Below are 18,783 nucleotides of genomic sequence, written 5' to 3'. Positions count from 1 at the left end.
AAGTGGGTGTGGCAGTACTAGGTAGGGAGTTCAAGCTATGGGTGGCAGTGAGAACCTGTCTCAAAATGAAAAAGAGAAGAGGGAAATTAAAGTATGTTTATCACAGCTGGGTGTTGGTGGCGCACGCCTGTAATCCCAGCACTTGGGAGGCAGAGGCAGGCAGATTTCTGAGTTCCAGAAATCTGAGGCGACCCTGGTCTACAGCATGAGTTCCAGGACAGCCAGAGCTACACAGAGAAACCCTGTCTTGAAAAAAAACAAATCCAAAAAAACAAAAACAAAAAAATATGTTCATCACAGGGGAGACAGAGAACTTCAGTGTCACTGGTAGTAGTTGCATTTATAATGTGTGTGCCTTTATCTGAGTTTGTTTTTTGAGAACAGGTCTTGTACTAGAGCCTAGGCTAGCTTTGAGTCTCTGATCCTCTTGCCTGAGCCTCCAGAGTGTTGGGATTATAGGCATGAGCTACCACAACTGGTAAGTCTTTTTTTAGAGACTTGCATTATTTTGCCAAAGACTTTGTATACATTCCACCCCGCACTCCCGCCCACACCCCACACCCCTTTTGGAGACAGCTGCAGTATAGCCCAGACTGTCCTCAGACTTCCTGTGTTGATTCAGGCTCCTGAATGTTAGGATTACAGACCTGTGCCACCATGCCTAGTTTATACATAGTATATATTAGTAATTTGGACCCATCTCCCCAAGTGGGTGGCAATCTATCCCTTTTGGACACCCCTGATGAACACACCTTGTGATTCTGAAGGCCCCCAAATCATCTCCCCATTACCAAAGAGAATGGAAAACCTTGAGGACTGAGCTACAGTTAGAAGGCAGAAGGAACTCCCCACCCCCACCCCACTTTTTTTCTTTATGTATCTCTGGCTGTCCTCTGGCTGTCCTGGAACTCACTTTATAGACCAGGCTGGCCTTGAACTCAGATACTTACCTTTGCTTGCTTGCTTGCTTGCTTGCTTGCTTGCTTCCTTCCTTCCTTTCTTTCTTTCTTTCTTTTTTTTGATATTTACCTTTGCCACCACCCCACCCAGCTAGAATCCCATTTTCAAATGTAGTCCTTGGAAGACTGTTTCTGCCTCTAAGAGGAGGGGCTAGCTCTCATTTAGATGTTCCTAAACTGTCTCTCAGGGCTTGAGAAGGAAATGGATCTGCATGGACTGCCTGCAGAGCCTCTCTCCACACTGACTTATTCTTGTCTCTCTAGAATCGAAGTCTGGCTCTCGCCCTCGCAAGCCACCACCCCGAAAACACACTCGCTCCTGGGCTGTGCTGAGGGTGCTGCTGCCGCTGCTGCTGCTGTGTGTGGCAGGAGGGCTGGTTGCATGCCGGGTGACAGGGCTGCAGCAGCAGCCCCTCTGCACCAGCGTGAACACCATCTACGACAATGCTGTCCAGGGCCTGCGTCACCATGAGATCCTCCAGTGGGTCCTGCAGACCGACTCCCAGCAGTGAGCTCGCCCTCAGCCCCTGCCGCCTTCCAGCCTTGGGGCTTGGATTCCTATGGAATTGGGCTCTGCTGGACACAACCTCTTTATAGCGTCAGACCTACCTGCCGTCATCAATGGCTGCTGATTGGTACTTGAGATCTCCCCTTTGTAGGACTTCTGTTCCTTAGCCAGGGTTCCCTGGTGGATGCGGAGGAATGGAGAGGGGGAGGAAGTCCTGCATGCCTAAAGGAGTAGGCTTAGGGGTGGGGAGAGAAGGCATAGGCTTTTCTAACTATTCAAAGCTGTGTAAGGCAAGGTTCCTTTCTACTAAATGGTCAGCTGTCACTACATTTATACTTTTGTATGTCACAAACCCTTTCTTTCATTCCTCCCTGGGTAACCAGGACAGATTGGGAGGGCAGTGTTACTGGGGACTAGGGGACTAGGAATACTTGGGTAAACCCAGCCTAAGCTGGGAAGGTGAAGTAATACATTTCCTTTAAAGGTCTCAGTCAAGCATTTTAGCAATGTCTAAAATGTCTGCTGTGAACTACGTTCACTGCCTTTGGTCTGGTGTAACACCGAGGCAGGAGGTGCTGTCCGTGACTTACTTGCCTAAGCTAGTGTTCAAGCTAGTCTAAGGCGCAACCCAGCTCTCACTCCAGTTTTCTTCCTTTCCTTTATGTCATTTGGCCTCCTGTATAATACCCAAGAGGACGAACTCACACCAGAGTTGTCTCAGCTAAAGTGAATCTTTCATAATAGACAGTCCTACTATCCATAAGTAGATCTCATATCATCAGGGTCCTGGGAAACTCCTGTGCAATTTTGCCTCAGCTTATCAATGGCTTCCACAAAATGGCAGCAGGCTGGGCTCCTTGCCTCAGTTTTAGAGCATTAATTCCCTGATAGCCTGGGAAGCAGAGACAGATCCCTCTCTGTAAAGCTGCACTGTGACTGCTCTACTACCACTTGGTGTGATGAAATACCTCAAAGGCAACCTAGAGACTTGACTTCACAGACGCAGGTTTAGAGTTGGTTCTGGACCTAGAACAGAAGGGAAGGAAGGAATAGAACAGTGGGAGCCAAAGGGAAACAAAGTTACATGGTGGCCCTGCAGGTGAACATATCTAAACATTAGCACAAACCAGGGTAGCCCCACCCATCTCCCTGCTGTACGCAAGAGCATTCTCCCCTTCCCTTCTCTTCACAACAGCTGCATGAAGGGATCACAAGCCACTGTCTCGGTGCTTATTTGCTAAATCCTCCCAGTCGCAAGCTCTCCCTAGAGGAGCAAGGACTTGTCGGCGTTCAGACGGTGTAGCCCTAGTGGCCTATCTGGATAGGTCTGTCACTCAAAACTGTCCTGACACTGGAAGAAAGGCCTTTGTTTTTTCCTCCCCCGATAGCTCTGCCATGTAGGTCCACACCTTACTCAGCATCACTACACATTCCTTTAGTCTTCCTCCAAGCTCCAGAGCCATTGGTACAAATGCTTTATTGAGACAAAATACATACTACATATGACATCATGAAAACAGAAGTCAGCCTCGTCATAGTTCCCTGGCTGGTTGAGGCAGCTCAGTGGCTGGTGTAGTCAAGCCAACCTGCAGGCAAGTTCACTCTGACTTCGAGATTTGATGCTTATTTCTTGGATTTCTACGATTATTAAATCCGTGTCTGAGTGGTCCACCTTTCTCCTTTGTGCTATGAGGGTCAGCTGGGATGGGGTGGATGGCTGTCCTTGGTATCTTGCTTGCTGGGAGAGGAACAGTAAATGGTGGTGGAGGTAGATTCAAGTGTCTCAGCCTTCTCCATTCCCACAGATGGGAGACTTGCTCCCTAACTGTACCTAGGAGGTACTTCTGGCCCCTCTGCAGTCAGGTGTCAAGGTGGGTTATCAGTCAACACTGTCTAAGATGAGATCTGGTTGCACTGTGGTCATTTGAAGGTAGATCCGCCTGGATAATTCTGGCCCGACACGGCGGGAGGTGGCTGTCACACCTTCCCCACGTCTCACCTGTATATCAGCCAGCAAATTCTGGCGTTCTTGCTCTGAGAAACACCGCTGATAAGCCTGGAAATGATAAATGACCTCTTAAAACCACACCACCCATCCATGGCCATCCCTTGGTTAGAAGGGTTGATATAGGAGAGTAGGAAGGTCAAGTTCAGGCCGGAGGTCTGTTCTCAGGTCAGCCAACCCACACTGCTGACCTACATTCCTGGCCCCTCAGTAAAACTTCCCTCAAGGTTGTTTGGAGAGCAAGGTCCCCATAGCATACCTGCACCAGGAGCTGTGGTGATGGATAGGCATCCACAATAGCGCTGGCCATTTCTGAGCTGACGCGGTTCAGCTGTTGAATCTGCCGCCTCCAGACCAGTGCAAGTCCCCTACCAGACTGGTCCACCTTCATCCCTCCAGCCCAGTCTTTCTCCAGGAAGAAGGAAAAGCTGGCTTGATCCCGGAGCTTCCTGCAAGGGCACCACTGGAGACCTGAGTCCCTCTAGCCCACTTATTTGTCCCTTTAACTGTGGACTAAAATGTTCTCCAGGAACCCGGTGGTGGACTAGTGTTACACTGGGCCAGTACAGTCTCTTTGTTCTTAAGCATAGTTTTGGTTCCTTTAAAAATTGCATTTAGTGGAGCTGGAGAGATGACGGCTCAGAAATTAAGAGTCCTGACTGCTCTTAACTGTACCAGATTTGATCCCAGCACTCACTCCCACCTGACTCCATTTCCAGAGGATCCAATGCGTTCTTCTTCCCTCAGGCACTACATATACTGTGCACAGATGCTTGCAGGCAAAACACCAGACACATGAAAAGAAAACTGCATCTAGGGCCTGAGGCATAGTTAAGGGGGTAAAGTATTTGGTGTATCTATAACCTGAGTTTATGGTGAAATGGGTGTGGAGACAGAATTCCTAGAAGCACAGGCCAATATTTCCTACCTATGCAGCAGCAAAGGAGTTCCTGCATCTTCCTGTAAGGACCCACACCAGGGTTATTGTCTATAATCTCACAGATGTGCATACACACACACACAAAGGTTAGAAAACAACCCCTTCATCTAGTCCTTTTTATTATAGAAGGTATAGATTGCGTGCGTGTGTGTGTGTGTGTGTGTGTGTGTGTGTGTGTGTGTGTCTGTGTCTCTGTCTCACTGTTAAGATGGGGTTGTACTGCTTAGGAGTAGGCATGGGAGACTGGGTATTAGGCAATTTGGAATCTATTTCAGGTCCTTGCTGGGAGCTTAAAACAACTCAATCTCAGATTTTAGTTCTCTCAATATAACAAAACAGGTTTCCTCTGAGGTCCCTCCGTTTTTAATTCTGACTAGGTTCACTGAAGATTTGACCTAAGTGAATCCTGGTAACACAGCATCAACTTATAGAATATACTTACATCTGAGTTAAGAGATTTTTTTTTTTTAAGATTTATTTAAGATGGGTGGTGATGGTGGCACATGCCTTTAATCCTAGCACTTGGGAGGCAGAGGCAGGCAGATTTCTGAGTTCAAGATCAGCCTGGTCTACAGAGTGAGTTCCAGGACAGCCAGGGCTATACAGAGAAACCCTGTCTCAAAAAAACCAAAAAAAAAAAAAAAAAAAGATTTATTTTATATATGTGAGTATACTGTAGCTGTCTTCAGACACATCAGAAGAGGGCAATAGAACCCATTACAGATGGTTGTGAGCCACCATGTGGTTGCTGGTTGAACTCAGGACCTTTGGAAGAACAGTCAGTGCTCTTAACTGCTGAGCCATCTCTCCAGCCCCTGAGAATAGTTTTATAAAGGGCTGGAATTGAGAAGATGTATTTTCATTTTAATGTTATGTATATGAGTGTTTGCCTTCATGTATATATGTGCATCACTTTTGACTTCACAGGCCAGCAGAGGGTGTTAAACATGGAGTCACAGTTTTGAACTACCATGTGGGTGCTAAGAACAGTTTTGTGTCTTGTGCAAGAGCAACAAGTGTTAACCACTGACCCATCTCTCTAGCCCCCTAGACTTGAGGCTCTTGCTCTGGACCTCCAGCGTAAGATTGGCTTCTGCCTCAACAGACACACTGGGGTGATGGCAGAGTTTAGGAGAAAGGCAATTCTCTCTGGCAGCAAGGGCTGGTGTGGAGGGAGGACTTGGCAGGTCACTCACTTGAAGGGTGCTTCAGCCACAGCCTTTGTAAATGCACAGGCGAAGTCAGCCAGCTCTCTCCAGCTCTGCACGACCCGAACCTGGGCTTCTGTATATAGCTGCAGATCCACCAGGGCCTAGAAAGCCAAAGGCAACAAGGGACTGGAAGAGTGGAGGGACAGTTTGGGAGTCATCTCAATGCTTCCTGAAGCTATACACAACCTCTTGGCTCCATTTATCCCACTTTCTTACAGTCCACGGCAGGCAGCAGTGCTAGTGAGCCTTTTATTTGGTGTCTGTTGGAGATTACCTAGATAAGCAGCAAGCACTCACCTGGGCTACAGGAAGTTCTTACCTCTTCCATGTCTACCCTGGACACCATGAGTCTTGTGCTAGCCTCTTGTCTCTGCTGATGCTTCTCCTTGGCCTGTTTATTTGCCATTCCTGATTTCCTTCTCAGGGGATTCTGAGCCCTGGAGCAGAGGGGGAAATCAGAAGAACAGCTCCGAACTGAGCTCAGGCAGAAGTGTTGCAGGACAGTTGACCAGCACATCCCACCCATGGCTTGTCAGGGACACCATCTTGCAGATGCCTTGTAGCCAGGGTGAATAAGCTCCCCTTGGTAACCCATGAGCTGTCCCTTTAAGGCCTCTATGTTTAGGGCATAGCCATACCTGAAGCATTTCTCCTGGTCCACAATCACCAGTGACAATGCTTTCCCTGTCCTGGCTGTGACATCAGTTACAAAGCCCCGAAGGGTCTCCTTCCCTTTCTCAGTGCTGCCAGGACGTCCCTGCATGAAGGGGCAGAAAGGGCATTAACACTGGCTCCTCTGATAGAGGCTGGCACCGTTCCATGCCTGGCCCCGCACACCTGCTTTAAGTTGTAGGCCATGGACATGAAGACCTCTGCCAGGACCAACACCAGGATTGTCGGCTCTTCCACCCAGTCATCTCCATCCTGCCAAGACCAGAACACGACACAGGAAGATCAGCAGGCGTGATTCCTGTGGGTGGGCAGCATTTCCTGGATGAATAGCTCTAGGTAATATCCTTCAGTGAAGTCACGATGGCAAGAAAAACCACCTGTGATCCTTGTCCTTCCCACTCAACTGGCCCAATGCATCTCAAAGTCAGACTAGGATCAGGATGGGCAAGATACTCAGTAGCTAATAGTACTTGCCGCATAAAACTGGTGACCAGAGTTCAACACCTGGAGCAACACCACATGAAGGAAGGAGAACTGTGATCCACAAACGTGTCCACTGATCTAGACACAACTGTGATACAATTTTTTTTTTAAAGCTAGGGGGTGGTCGTGGTACACACCTTTAATCCCAGCTTTCAGAAGGCATAGGTAGGTAGGTCTCTGTAAGGTCAAGGTCAGCCTGGCCTAAACAGAGTTCTGGGGAAGTCAGAGCTACAGAGAAAGATCCTGTCTCAATATGCAGGTGCTTCTGAGTGTGAAGCCAGCCAGGGCTGCATAGAGAGATTCTATCTTAGAAGAAAAAGAAAACAACAAACAGAAAAGAAAGGAAGAAAAAAAAAGGAAAGTGGCGCCACCTATGGGTTGGCTTAGCATACAGGAGGCCCTGGGATCTGTCCCACACAAGGGGAAAGATAAAAAGAAAATTGTCAGAGTGAGGGCTCAGTCAAAGTCTGGGTGCTTCCGGGCCAAGCATCCCATAGCAACGGAGTTCTGAGGAGTGACTGGGAGCAAGAGTTGTGCAGTTTTCTTATGGTCCCTACACAAGACTCTAAACAAACATGGTGCATGGAGGAGCTGACCCTGAACCAAGCGGCCAACTTTTCTGATCCCCTTTCTCTACCTGTGAAGTGTGGCTATTTCAGCCCTCAGGACAGCTGTGGCAGGAACAAGACAGAACATGTGGTGTTCAAAGATAAACTGCTCTATGAATATAAGGGGTTTTGTTTGTTTTTGAGACAGGATCTTACTATGTAGTGAGATCACTAGTCTATAAACCAGATTGGTTTATATAGACTCAGAGATCCACCTGCTTCTGCCTGTCAAGTGCTAGGATTAAAGGTATGTGCCAGCATGCTCAGCTATGAATATAGTTTTGTTAATAACACAGGTTAAATGTATAGGTGACTGTCCTGTTACTGAGAAAGCTATGAGGGCTAGAAAACAAACATCTCAATTTCTAAACTCTTGAGCGGTAGAGTGGCTGGCTTCACAGGAGGAAGAATGGTAGGAACAGTTAGTATAGTAATGTGGGGAGGGAGCTCAGGCTGGAGGCTGGTGTGTGCTGTGAGCCTACTAGACGCTGGTGCCATATTACCTCATTTAGGCCCTCCAGCGGGGGAAAGGGATGTTACCAGTTACCTCACTCTCTGCAACAGGCAACTGAAGCACAAAGACTCGTGACAAGCTGCAGAGTCCAGCAGTCAAGCCTCGGGGCCAGGACATAGCAAAGCCCATCAAGAGAACTAGGGACTGCATATACATTCTCTTCCCGTCCCACTCCACTTGGGCTATGTCTAGACATTACTTGATCCCAGGCTCTCAGCTAGGAACCTGGGTGGTAAACTGGAGGGAAAGAAAATAAACTCCTGAGTGCTTGTACTTCCCAGGATTCCCCCACAACAGTGTCGCCTGGTGTTCACTGTACCCATAGCACTCTAGGACAGCCCAAGGAGGTGCCTGAAGGTGACCCTCCTCTGTATTCTTCTGGATTCTGCTAACCACTTCCTCTCTGCATCCCTCCAGACTTGGGGACAGTAACAGCTATGCCACTGAGTCTCAGTTGGGGGCAATGCAGCAGTTTATCCTGCGGGGCTGACGGCTTAAGGGGAAGAAGACCCTGCATCCAGAAGCCCATACCTCTACCAGCTCTGTCCTCCTCCTCCAAGTGATACTTCGGGGGATGGCCTGTGCTTCAATCACGCAGCTGCACTCCATGGCCTGCAGCGCTCCCAGGAGCTGGCCCCCACCTTCCATCTGTAAAAGCACTGCAATAGACAGGAAAGGACCAGTCATGGAGGAGTCCAGGGCAGACCTCTGGGCTCAGGGGAAGCTGGAAGCTGGGAGGACCTGGATCCAGCACCACCACGATGTGCTTCAGGCATTCTTCTGGCCTCTGGGCTTTGAGCCTCTTGACCATCTCTGCCTTCTGTTTTCTTTCATGCTGTCTTGGGGTGTTTTCCTTTCTGCTTGCCTGTCCCCGCCGCCAGCATCCCCGAGAGCCTCCGCTCTGTGCTCTCTGAATGTGCTTGGTTCTCTTCTCGGGTAGAGGGAAGTCAGGATTTGTTTCGGTGATTGCCAACTCCTTGCAGGTAGCCTGGTAGGCTGGAAGCTGATAGTACTGACTGCCTAAGAGAGAGTCCTTGTCACTTGCTGCACTCTTCTCTAAGGCACCGTGGAGGGGGACATGAGGAATCTTTGGCCATGGTTGCTTTTTCCAGTCACATGAGGCACTTCCATGATTTTGGCCATCCAAACCTGTTTTAAGTGGGGAGCCAGAGTGCTCAGGGCTCAGCTGCTTGCTCGTCAGAAGCTTACATGTGATCCTCTCAGCCAGGGGGACAAATCCGTCTTCATCCTCACTGCTACTGCTTAGCACCCTGACTGGCCCTGCTTGTGGGGGAGTGTCAGCTACACTGGGGACACATGGTAGATCTTTGAAGCCTGGTGATGGAGGACAGGAGGCCTCAGAATCTGAGGTGACAACCACTATGTTCTTCTCCCTCTGAGGTGGATTCCTGTCCGTTGAAGACGGTTCCTTCTTCAGAAAGGCAAATGTGGGTAGCTCCTCAGAATCACTCTCCATGGAAAGCAGAGAGAGGGATAACTTTCTTAGAGCCATCAACCCATTAGAGCTCTCAAATTAATTGCCTAAAAGGAGAGATGTAGTGTTCAATAATCACAAATTGGTACCACCCCACCAATCCTCTGCACCAAGTCCCGGCGGGTCTCACTCAGGGCCGCTCTCACTGTCGCCTCTGAGCCAATCTCTTCGAGCCAGCTCTCACAGCATCCCAGCTGTGTTTCCTCTCTGCCATAGACTCTGTAAATGGTGGGAGTCCCACACTTCTGCCCGGTCCCCACTCCTTCCAAGTATCCAATAAAGCATGACTCTTAAACTTGAATAGTTAACCAAATATATGTATGTATAAGAAACTCCCAATTTCATAATGCCAATTTACAATGATAAAGTCTTATCCCAATATTTCTAACCTCTCCAAAACACCAGAAATACATCTGAAGCCATTTGGATATCCTGGTCTCCCTCTCTCCCCGTTCATGGGGACTGCAAACCTCTCCCCCCCCCCCATCTCTCTCCTCCCTTCTCTTAGCTCCTCCTCCTTTCTCCCCTCCAATCACTGGCCTCTCACTGCCTCAATGTAAATGGATAGGAAATATGTTGCAACAGAGAGATGGGACCTGAGGCCATTGAAGCTGGCCCGCTTATTGTGCTCACGACGTCAAGCCTTATGAAGATAAATGTGTTCAGAGAATCCGAGAAATAGAACATGCTCCAACACATTCAGGATCTCTGCTTCAAAACCTTTCCAGGTCATAGAGACATATAATCAAAACAGCGTTGGAAAACTTTAATGGGAATACTAATAAAAAAACTCAATACTCTCCCCTTGCTGATCCCTGTATTTGACAGAGCTTTCTGTTTTGTCTTTCTGAGACTATCTCATGTAGCTCAGACTGGCTTTGAATTTGTGCAGCTGAGAATGAGTGTGAGCTCCAAATCCCTTTGCCTTGCACTGACATGTGCTGGTATCACAAGTGTGCACAATAATTCTTGATTTAACATGGTGAATCTTTTAAAAAAAACATTAAAATATTTGGGTATGTGTGTAGGCATATATATGCCCCAGCCCATAGGTGGCAGTCAGAAGATGACTTTCAGAGAGTTGGTTCTTTCCTTCCACAGTGTGAGCCCTGGGGGTTGAACCCGGGTCATAAGGCTTGGCAGCAAGCACCTTTACTGGCTGAGCCATAGCTGTCATAGCTCACTGGCTCCCCTCACATGGAGATCTTTCTAAACCAAAAACAAAAATAAGAAACAAACCCATGCCGGTGCTGGAGATCCAGCTCTGCAGCTGAGCTGACACTGCTCTTAGAGAGGTCCAAGTGCAGTTCCCGGCATCCACCCACACTGGGCACTTCTCACAACCTTGTGGAAGCCCTGCTCCAGGAGAGCCAACGCCCTCCTCTGGCCTCCCCACCTATATAAAATATATATATATATATATATATATATAAATGAATTTTTAAAATAAATAAATAAAAACATAGGTAAATAAGATGCCTCGGTGAGCAAAGACGCACGTTACCTAGTTGGATTTCAGTTTCTAGAACCTACACACTGGATCGCCTGCCTGTGCAAACACTCATGTGCATTCATGTCCTACACAGGAAACCCTTACAATTCGCATAAACAGTGTCTACTACTTAAAACTCTACTTTAGGCGATGGGGCAGCAATGGCGGAGTGCTTGCTTAGCATGTATAGAGCCATGCATGGGTTTTAATCCTCAGCATTACAATTAACAGATAAATCATTCATTCACACTAATAGGGGGCTGGCTAGCATGTCTGTGTTGTGTGATCATTACCATCATCTTATTCCAGAATGTCTCCATCACCACAAAAAGAAATCCTCCCTAAACTGGGCATGTTGGTGCCCAATACAATCCCACCTCTTGGGAGGCTATAGAGGGTGGTATTTTGAGGTCAAGACCAGCCTACATGATACAGTGAGACTTCTCAAAAGCAAGAGTAATTCTATATTCATTTAATTTTTTTTAATTTAAAAATTCAAACAAAATCTTCTTGGACTGGTGAGATGGCTCAGCAGTTAAGAGCACTGACTGCTCTTCCAGAGGTCCTGAGTTCACTTCCTAGCAACAAACAATATGGTGGCTCACAACCATCTGCAAGGGGATCTGATTCCTCCTTCTGCTGTGTCTGAAGACAGCTACAGTGTACTCACATACATAAAATAAATAAATCTTAAAAACAAACAAAAACTTCTTTCCCTCTCCCAGCACCTAAAAACAAAACAAGATCCGTTGTCTCTATGGACTTACGTGTTCTGTATATTTCATAAAAGCACACAGTATGTGCCTTTAGTGACTGGTGTCTTTCATGGTCATGCTTTCGGTATCCTTCTGTGGCCATACTATGTGCCAGTACTGCCTCATTTTTATGGCTGAATAATATTCCATTGTGTGGCTATGCCACATTTTGTTTAAGCATGTATTGCCTGATGGACGGTTAGCGTGCTTCCATTTTTTGGCTATTATGGATAATGCTGCTACAAACCTTCATGTACAAATATTCTGAATGGGTGTGTTTTCACAATTCTCTTGTGTGTACACTGAAGTTGGCCTGGAACTGCTGGGTTACACGCAAGAGTCATTCTTTCAACAAATAGTGACTGTGGGTTGTAGCCCAAGATAATCCTTGCAGTCTTCCTGGATCTCAGTTTAACATAATACTGATAATTTAGGTTTATAAGGAACTAAATGAAATTGTGCATCTACAACCAGTTTAGCATTGAATCTGGCTGAGCCTCGCCCTGGTCCCTCCCTAGGGGCCTTCGTGTGGCTTCTGGAGTGGGACAAACGTCCGTGCTGGCCACACTCCTCGCCTCGGAGGCCCACGGTCCGTCACAGAAGCCCCCGGAGGTCCCAGCCACAAACCCCAAGAGATGTGCGCTCACCTGCTACCGCTCCCGCCACTCTTCGAATTGTACGCAGGACCCGGAAGTAGATCTATCCCGGCAGCGGAAGCAGCCTTCCCAGCCTGGAAGTGAATGTGAAGCACTATGGCGGCGGCGCTTACGCTGAGGACGCGGGCAGCAGGTAGCTCATCACTGTGGCTGTTTCGGGGGCGAAACAGCAGGGAGGCTGGGAAATGGAAACTGGAGCCCATGGTGAACTCTAGAAACCGAGGAGTGTGGGGCTCGCGACCTTTGGAGGGCGAGTGTCTCCGGTCACGTGACACGTGGTGGGCGGTGCTGCACGGTGGTAGTGCAGAGAGAAAGCCCGTCCCAGGCGCCTTGTCCCCTCTGGGTTTATGTGGATCCCTTCGTATTTGAAGAACACCACGTTCAAACAATTTAATCGAGCCATCAGCAGATATTCAGGACTTAGCTCTTTTCCCGTCCTCACTTTTGAGGTAGGCGCTCACTCTGTAGTTTGCCGTCTTAGTGCTGGTATTGCAGGACCATGACCAACGCTTAGGTCTGGTGAGACACCGTTCAGAGTATCAGCATAAACATGATTTCTAACGTTGTAAGTCCATCCAGTAAGCACGTGAGTAACTTAGTTGTAATCATGAATAGTGTTGTGGAGAGTCTTAGGTTAGGGGATCAAGGAAGTCTTTTGAAGAGATAACAAAGCCGGGCAGTGGTGGTGCATGCCTGTAATCCCAGCACTCTGGGAGGCAGAGGCAGGCGGATTTCTGAGTTCGAGGCCAGCCTGGTCTACAAAGTGAGTTCCAGGACAGCCAGGGCTATACAGAGAAACCCTGTCTCAAAAAAACCAAAAAAAAAAAAAAAAAAAAAAAAAAAAAAAAAAAAAGAGAGATAACAAAACCTCAAAGAGACAGACCCAACCAACCCTGTGTAGACAGAAGACAAGAAAGTGACTTGATCCGGTTTCCATTATTTTTGAAGAGCAAATTAAGAGAAGGCAGACTGGATGCAAATAAATAAGTGAAAATAAAACCAGGTGGGACCAGGAATGGCGGTGCCTGTAATCCCTGCATTTAGGAGCCTGAGGCAGGAGGATTGCTGGGTCACAGCCTGGGTCACAGTCTCAAAAGCTATAAATAAATAAATAACTCTTACACATCTGAAAAACTTGCTATAGGATTTGGCCAAGATATTAGTTGTGATGGTAGAGAACCTGGAGAGGATAGGGGGTGAATATGACATCTCTTTGTTCTGAAGATATATTCCACAAGTCTTACTGCACTGTAAAGTGAGGGAAGTGAAGTAATGTGTAGATTATTTTTCACAAGAACAGATTTATGAATGAAATAATGTAGGCAAAGCAAAATACCAGTAAATCAGTGAGTGAAGCCAGGAAGTGCATGCTTGGAACCTCAGGTTATATGGGAGGTAGAGGCCTGAGGACTGCAACTTCAGGGCCTTCCTGGGCTACAGGAGAGGGGAGGGGATTAAAGTTAGGAAGATTCCATTCCATTGCTGGACACTGAATGTGTCTCCTAAGTTCTTTTTTGTGATGTTTGTTAGTTTGGAAATGCTGTATCACTGTGTAGCCCTGGCTGCCCTAGAACTCACTCTGTAGACCAGGTGCCTCCCAAGATCAAAGGCTCGCATGTGCTGCCATGCCCGGCCTGCTCTGTGAGTTCTTATCTCTAGTCTTGTATCCCAGCAACGTCCTGTTCTTGGGGGAATTTGAGAAACCTAGGTAACCAGTATGCCCCAAATACCCATAAAGCATCTCTTAATATGCTGATATTAGATTCTAAGATCCAATACTATGCCTTGAGACCAAAAAGACAGCTAACTGCCCGTTAGCCTGAATTTTATTTTATGTGTATGAATGTTTTGCCTGTGTGTATATATGTATATCACATGGTATACTAGGTATCAGCGGAGGTCCCTGGATCCCTTGGAACAGGAGTTACAGATGGCTGTGAACCACTACGAAAGCTCTAGAAACTGAGCCAAGGACCTCTGCAAGGGCAGTCACTGCAGCTAACCTCTGAGCCATCTCTCTGGCCCCATTAGTGTGCATTTTAGATAACATTCTTTTAAAAGTATTTTTATTTAATCTTTGGGAATTTTGTTCACGTATACAGTGTATTTTGATCATCTCTACCCCCTCAATGCCTCCCACTAATTTAGCCTTTTAAAGTAAATGTTGTCGAGTCTGCTTATGGGCTCTGGGAAGACAAAACCTTTCTGAAATAGCCAGTTGCTGCAGGAGCCACCCTCTGACAGGCTGCACTTCTGGTGCAGCTGTCGGATGTTCAGTCGGTGAGTGGATAGCTAAGACAGTGGTGAGGGAGGCTGAAGCAGAAGGCCTGCACGTCTCGTAGTCTGCTCTTCCCTTGGGCAGGAGACTGAATCTTTGAAGCAGGCAGCTGTCTGGTGTCCACATCATCTGTTTTCGTGCTGTTTCTGCTCAGCTGGGCTGGAAGTGTTAGGAGCCAGAGCATATTGATACGCACACCACCACCACCTCCACCACCAACCAACAACAACAACCCCCAGCCTCCACACCACGCTTACCTCTGGGCCGATTCCAGGGAGGAATTGCTCCCTGCCCAGGCCTTCCCTGGACACCACACACTTAGCATTTCTGTTCTTTTCACAAGTCTTTGATTTGTTCTCATCTCCCTTGCTACTTCTCAGCTTAGCAAATGGTCCTTAGAGGCAAAGAAAGTGTATGGTATTTGGGAGCCTCTCTGAGCAGTGTCTCTGTTTTCTGTGCAGTGACAGCCCTGCTGAGTCCCACAGTGCCTCCAGCGCTTGCTGTCAGACACGCATCCAAGAAGACAGGTGGCAGCTCTAAGAACCTTGGTGGGAAATCACGAGGCAAACACTATGGCATCAAGAAAATGGAAGGTGAGGGTGTGCCTTCGTTTCGGGTTTCCAGCCGCATCCTGTAGTGCAGCCCCGCCCTCTCTTAGAGGATCCAGAATGCCACTCAGGAGCCTCCCTCCCCCTGTATCTTCGAGGTTCACTGTGGCCCTTGACCCCACATTAAAGGGGGAGGAGGTGGAGGGAGGGGGGGAGCCCGGTGAGCTGCCTTTTCTTAACCATGCAGTCCAAAGAGTCTGCTGGGTAGGGGTCAGGCTGTGTATGTAGGGCCATCTTGGAGGTCCATCCGGGAGCAGGCTTGGGGCTTGGCGGGGATCCTCAGGCTGTCATGACTTCTCTCAGAGCCGCCTCACTGTGGACTCCTCTTTTAGGTCACTACGTTCACGCTGGCAACATCCTTGGCACTCAGCGTCAGTTTAGATGGCACCCAGGCGCTCACGTGAGTTGCTCTTTGCCCTCCCCCTTTCCTTGTCTTGCTTGGGGCAACCTTCTCATGAGCATGTCTTGTGTCCTCAGCCTGTCCCTGTGAGGTAGATGTCATCTCTATTGTGTGGTTGAAATGAATACCAGAGGCTCAGAGAGCAGTGGGACTCTAGTTAAAGCTGAGACTGCCTGCTGTCGGGTCATAGCATGTCCTGGGTCTCATGTTTCTCTTCCATAGAATATGAAAGAAAGATAAAATAATGTATGAGCACTTGCTGCTGCCTGAAGACCTAGAAATATTATGGTTTAAATACAGCTATCTTCTGAAAGTGCTGTACTTCTTACAGATATATGTGTCTTTCAGGCTTTTGTAATCAGTTTATAATTTTAATATTTATTTAATATTTATTTATTAAAAATATTTCTTCTTTTATGACTCCAAAGGAGGAAATATTTTTATTCAGCCAGAATCAGATTCAGTGAATACTTTTCCTTCCCTTAAAAACATCAGCCGTGCGGTGGTGGCGCACGCCTGTAATCCCAGCACTCTGGGAAGCAGAGGCAAGTGGATTTCTGAGTTCGAGGCCAGCCTGGTCTACAGAGTGAGTTCCAGGACAGACAGGGCTATACAGAGAAACCCTGTCTCAAAACAAAAAACAAATCCAAAAAACCAAAAAAAAAAAAAAAAAAAAACCAAAAAAAACCCAACAACATCAAATGGCCTTGGTGGTGCATGCTTTTATTCCCCGCACTAGGGGAATCAGAGGCAGGCAGATCTCTGTGAGTTCAAGGACAACCTGATCTATAGAGCAAATTTCCGGACAGCCGGGGCTATACAGAGAAACCCTGTCTCAAAAGACCAAAAGGAAGGGATGGAGGAAGTAAAAGAGAAAGGAAGGAAGGAGAGAGACAGCTCAGTAGTTCAGAGCACCTGGGTTCATTCCTAGCACCCACATACTGATTGACAGCCATCTGTAACTCCAGTTCTAGGGATCTGGCGCCCTCTTCTGTAGCAGATAGTAGCAGACATGCAAGTGGTACACAGACATGCATTCAGGCAAAGCACCTATGTACATAAAATTAAAACCGGGTGGTGGTGGTGGCGACGTACGCCTGTAATCCCAGCACTCTGGGAGGCAGAGGCAGGCGAATTTCTGGTCTACAGAGTGAGTTCCAGGACAGCCAGGGCTATACAGAGAAACCCTGTCTTGAAAAAACCAAATCCAAAAAAAAAAAAAAACAAAAAAACAAAACAAAAAAAAATTAAAATCGTAAACATGAAAGACAAGCACAGTGGTGCATGCCATTCGACCCAGCACTCAGAAGTCAGATGCGGGCAGTTCTCTGACTTCCAGACCAGCCTAGTCAACATAGCGAGTTTTAGGCCAGCCAGAACTACATATGAGACACCAGCTCTACACCCCCTGCCCCACCCAGGGAGGGGCATTGGATGTGAATTCTCTACTAAAATAACGACAGTAGAAGCTGATTTGACCTAAGTATGCTCCAAGTTCTTCATGATCCTTAAGATGACCCTATGAAGTAGTGAGTTTATTCCCAATCTGCAGTAACTCGCCTACATCACAGGGTAGTTAGCCGTGGAGAGTTTCCTTACGTTCCCCTTGCTGGCCTTGTATGCTCCATCCTCCTGCCACAGCCTCCTGCGTGCCCGGAGGACAGCGCTGAGCCACCAACCACTGCTGGCCCCAGACTCATGCTTTTAATCAGAGAGACGCCAAACAGTATGGGACTAGTGTGTAAGACTGACATACATCTATTGTTTGCTTGTTTGTTTTTGAGACAAGGTCTTGCTCTGTACCTCTAGCTGGCCTGGAACTCTCCATGTATCCCAGGCTGGTCTTAATGTCGCAGCGATCCCCTTTCTGAGTTTGGCAAACATTGCAGGCATGTGCCATGATGCACAGCTTGCTGGTTTCTCCTTTTTTCGGAGTATTGCATTGTTCGGAGCTGAGTCACAGCAGTCATGAGCTGCCATGGGGGTGCTGAGAGCCCAGCCTGGGTCCTCTGGAGAGCAGCGAGGTTTTCTAGCCACCGAGTCACCTCTCTAGGCCCTCAAGTTTTGCCATACATCTAGTTTCAAGTTGTAAAAGGAAAAAAAAAAGTGTAAGCAATTTTAAAATCTGTATTAAATATACTATTTATTAAAATAGGGCAGGAAATACATCTATCTAATGCACAGAGAAATGAGCTCTCTGTGTAAACTGTGAAACAGTACTTAACTCAGGACTTACCTGTGAGCAGGCACCGTGTGTCAGTGTTCTTGGACATCATTATTATTTTACTAGCAATATGCATACATATGCTAGTACCCGTACAGTCCTGACCTGTATTTCTATAGAATCTAAACTCTGTAAGTGTAAGCATATAAACAAAGCACACTGTCAGGAGCAGGGGCTTGTGACACCTTAGTGTGAGCCCGCTTGGGCATCTGTGTGCTGTGGCTTCTGAGCAGCTGTGTTGATGTTACTGCTATTAGCGGTCTAGGATTGTTTTCTTTTTCCTCCTCTCAAGGAGTTGAAGGAGCAGAGGCGAGGAAGTGCCAAGCAGTGGAAAAGAGAAACCTGAGAGGGGCCTCTCAGAGCCTGCCCTTCTGCTCCAGGTTTTACTGTGAGGGAGAAATCTGGCGTAAGGCCTAATGACAGACCACTTGTCTTCTCTCAGCTGACTGGGTCTGTGTGTTGCAGGTGGGACTTGGGAAGAACAAGTGCCTATACGCCCTGGAGGAAGGCATAGTCCGCTACACCAAAGAAGTCTACGTGCCCAATCCCAAAAACTTGGAGGCTGTGAATCTGGTCACTAGCCTGCCCAAAGGTGCTGTGCTCTACAAGACCTTTGTCCACGTGGTTCCTGCCAAACCTGAGGGAACCTTCAAACTAGTAGACATGCTTTGAAGTCCTGTTGACAGCATTGGGTGGAGACTGGAGCCCAGGTCACAGGAGCAAGTGATGATGGAAGTCAACGGTCAGGGTGAGGACAACGTCTCCACGGAAGAGGCGGGAGACATGGCTCAGCGGTTAAGAGCACTGACTGCTCTTCCAAAGGTCCTGAGTTCAATTCCCAGCAACTACATGGTGGCTCACAACCATCTGTAATGGGATCCGATGCCCTCTTTAGATGTGTCTGAAGACAGCAACCATGTACTCATATAAATAAAATATAATTAAATAAATAAATAAATATTTTTTAAAAAGAGA

At 47.6% G+C, this 18,783-nt stretch overlaps 3 protein-coding genes across 5 annotated transcripts in view; 2 read left to right on the top strand and 1 right to left on the bottom strand.

The window, feature by feature from the left end:
• The window catches only part of Lrrc59 (leucine rich repeat containing 59), a 15,822-nt gene extending 12,686 nt beyond the window's left edge, over positions 1-3,136 (top strand). The window contains exon 7 of the mRNA XM_052197087.1: positions 1,224-3,136. Coding sequence (XP_052053047.1) covers positions 1,224-1,471 — 248 coding nt within the window. The 3' untranslated portion in view covers positions 1,472-3,136. The remainder of the gene's footprint in view (positions 1-1,223) is intronic.
• Eme1 (essential meiotic structure-specific endonuclease 1) lies at positions 2,930-12,375 on the bottom strand. Of its 3 annotated transcripts, XM_052197084.1 has the most exons (9): positions 12,290-12,375; positions 8,642-9,442; positions 8,432-8,559; positions 6,461-6,547; positions 6,262-6,380; positions 5,943-6,060; positions 5,609-5,724; positions 3,732-3,921; positions 2,930-3,523 (listed from the first exon to the last, which is right to left on the bottom strand). In XM_052197084.1, the coding sequence occupies exons 2-9, from the start codon at positions 9,411-9,413 to the stop codon at positions 3,347-3,349; spliced, it is 1,707 nt and encodes a 568-aa protein (XP_052053044.1). In that variant the 5' UTR covers positions 9,414-9,442; positions 12,290-12,375; the 3' UTR covers positions 2,930-3,346. The 3 variants fall into 3 exon arrangements, with proteins under 3 accessions (XP_052053044.1, XP_052053045.1, XP_052053046.1); XM_052197085.1 differs by lacking the exon at positions 6,461-6,547; XM_052197086.1 differs by lacking the exon at positions 2,930-3,523 and having other exon boundaries at positions 3,771-3,935.
• Mrpl27 (mitochondrial ribosomal protein L27) lies at positions 12,354-18,783 on the top strand. Its single transcript, XM_052197088.1, has 4 exons — positions 12,354-12,431; positions 15,038-15,169; positions 15,517-15,584; positions 18,274-18,783. Exons 1-4 carry the CDS (start codon positions 12,395-12,397, stop codon positions 18,478-18,480), a joined length of 444 nt encoding a protein of 147 aa, XP_052053048.1. The 5' UTR covers positions 12,354-12,394; the 3' UTR covers positions 18,481-18,783.

The sequence above is a fragment of the Apodemus sylvaticus genome, chromosome 10 (genome assembly GCF_947179515.1).
Source record: "Apodemus sylvaticus chromosome 10, mApoSyl1.1, whole genome shotgun sequence".
Classification (NCBI taxonomy): Eukaryota; Metazoa; Chordata; class Mammalia; order Rodentia; family Muridae; genus Apodemus; species Apodemus sylvaticus.
This window is presented reverse-complemented; position numbering and strand designations above follow the sequence as displayed.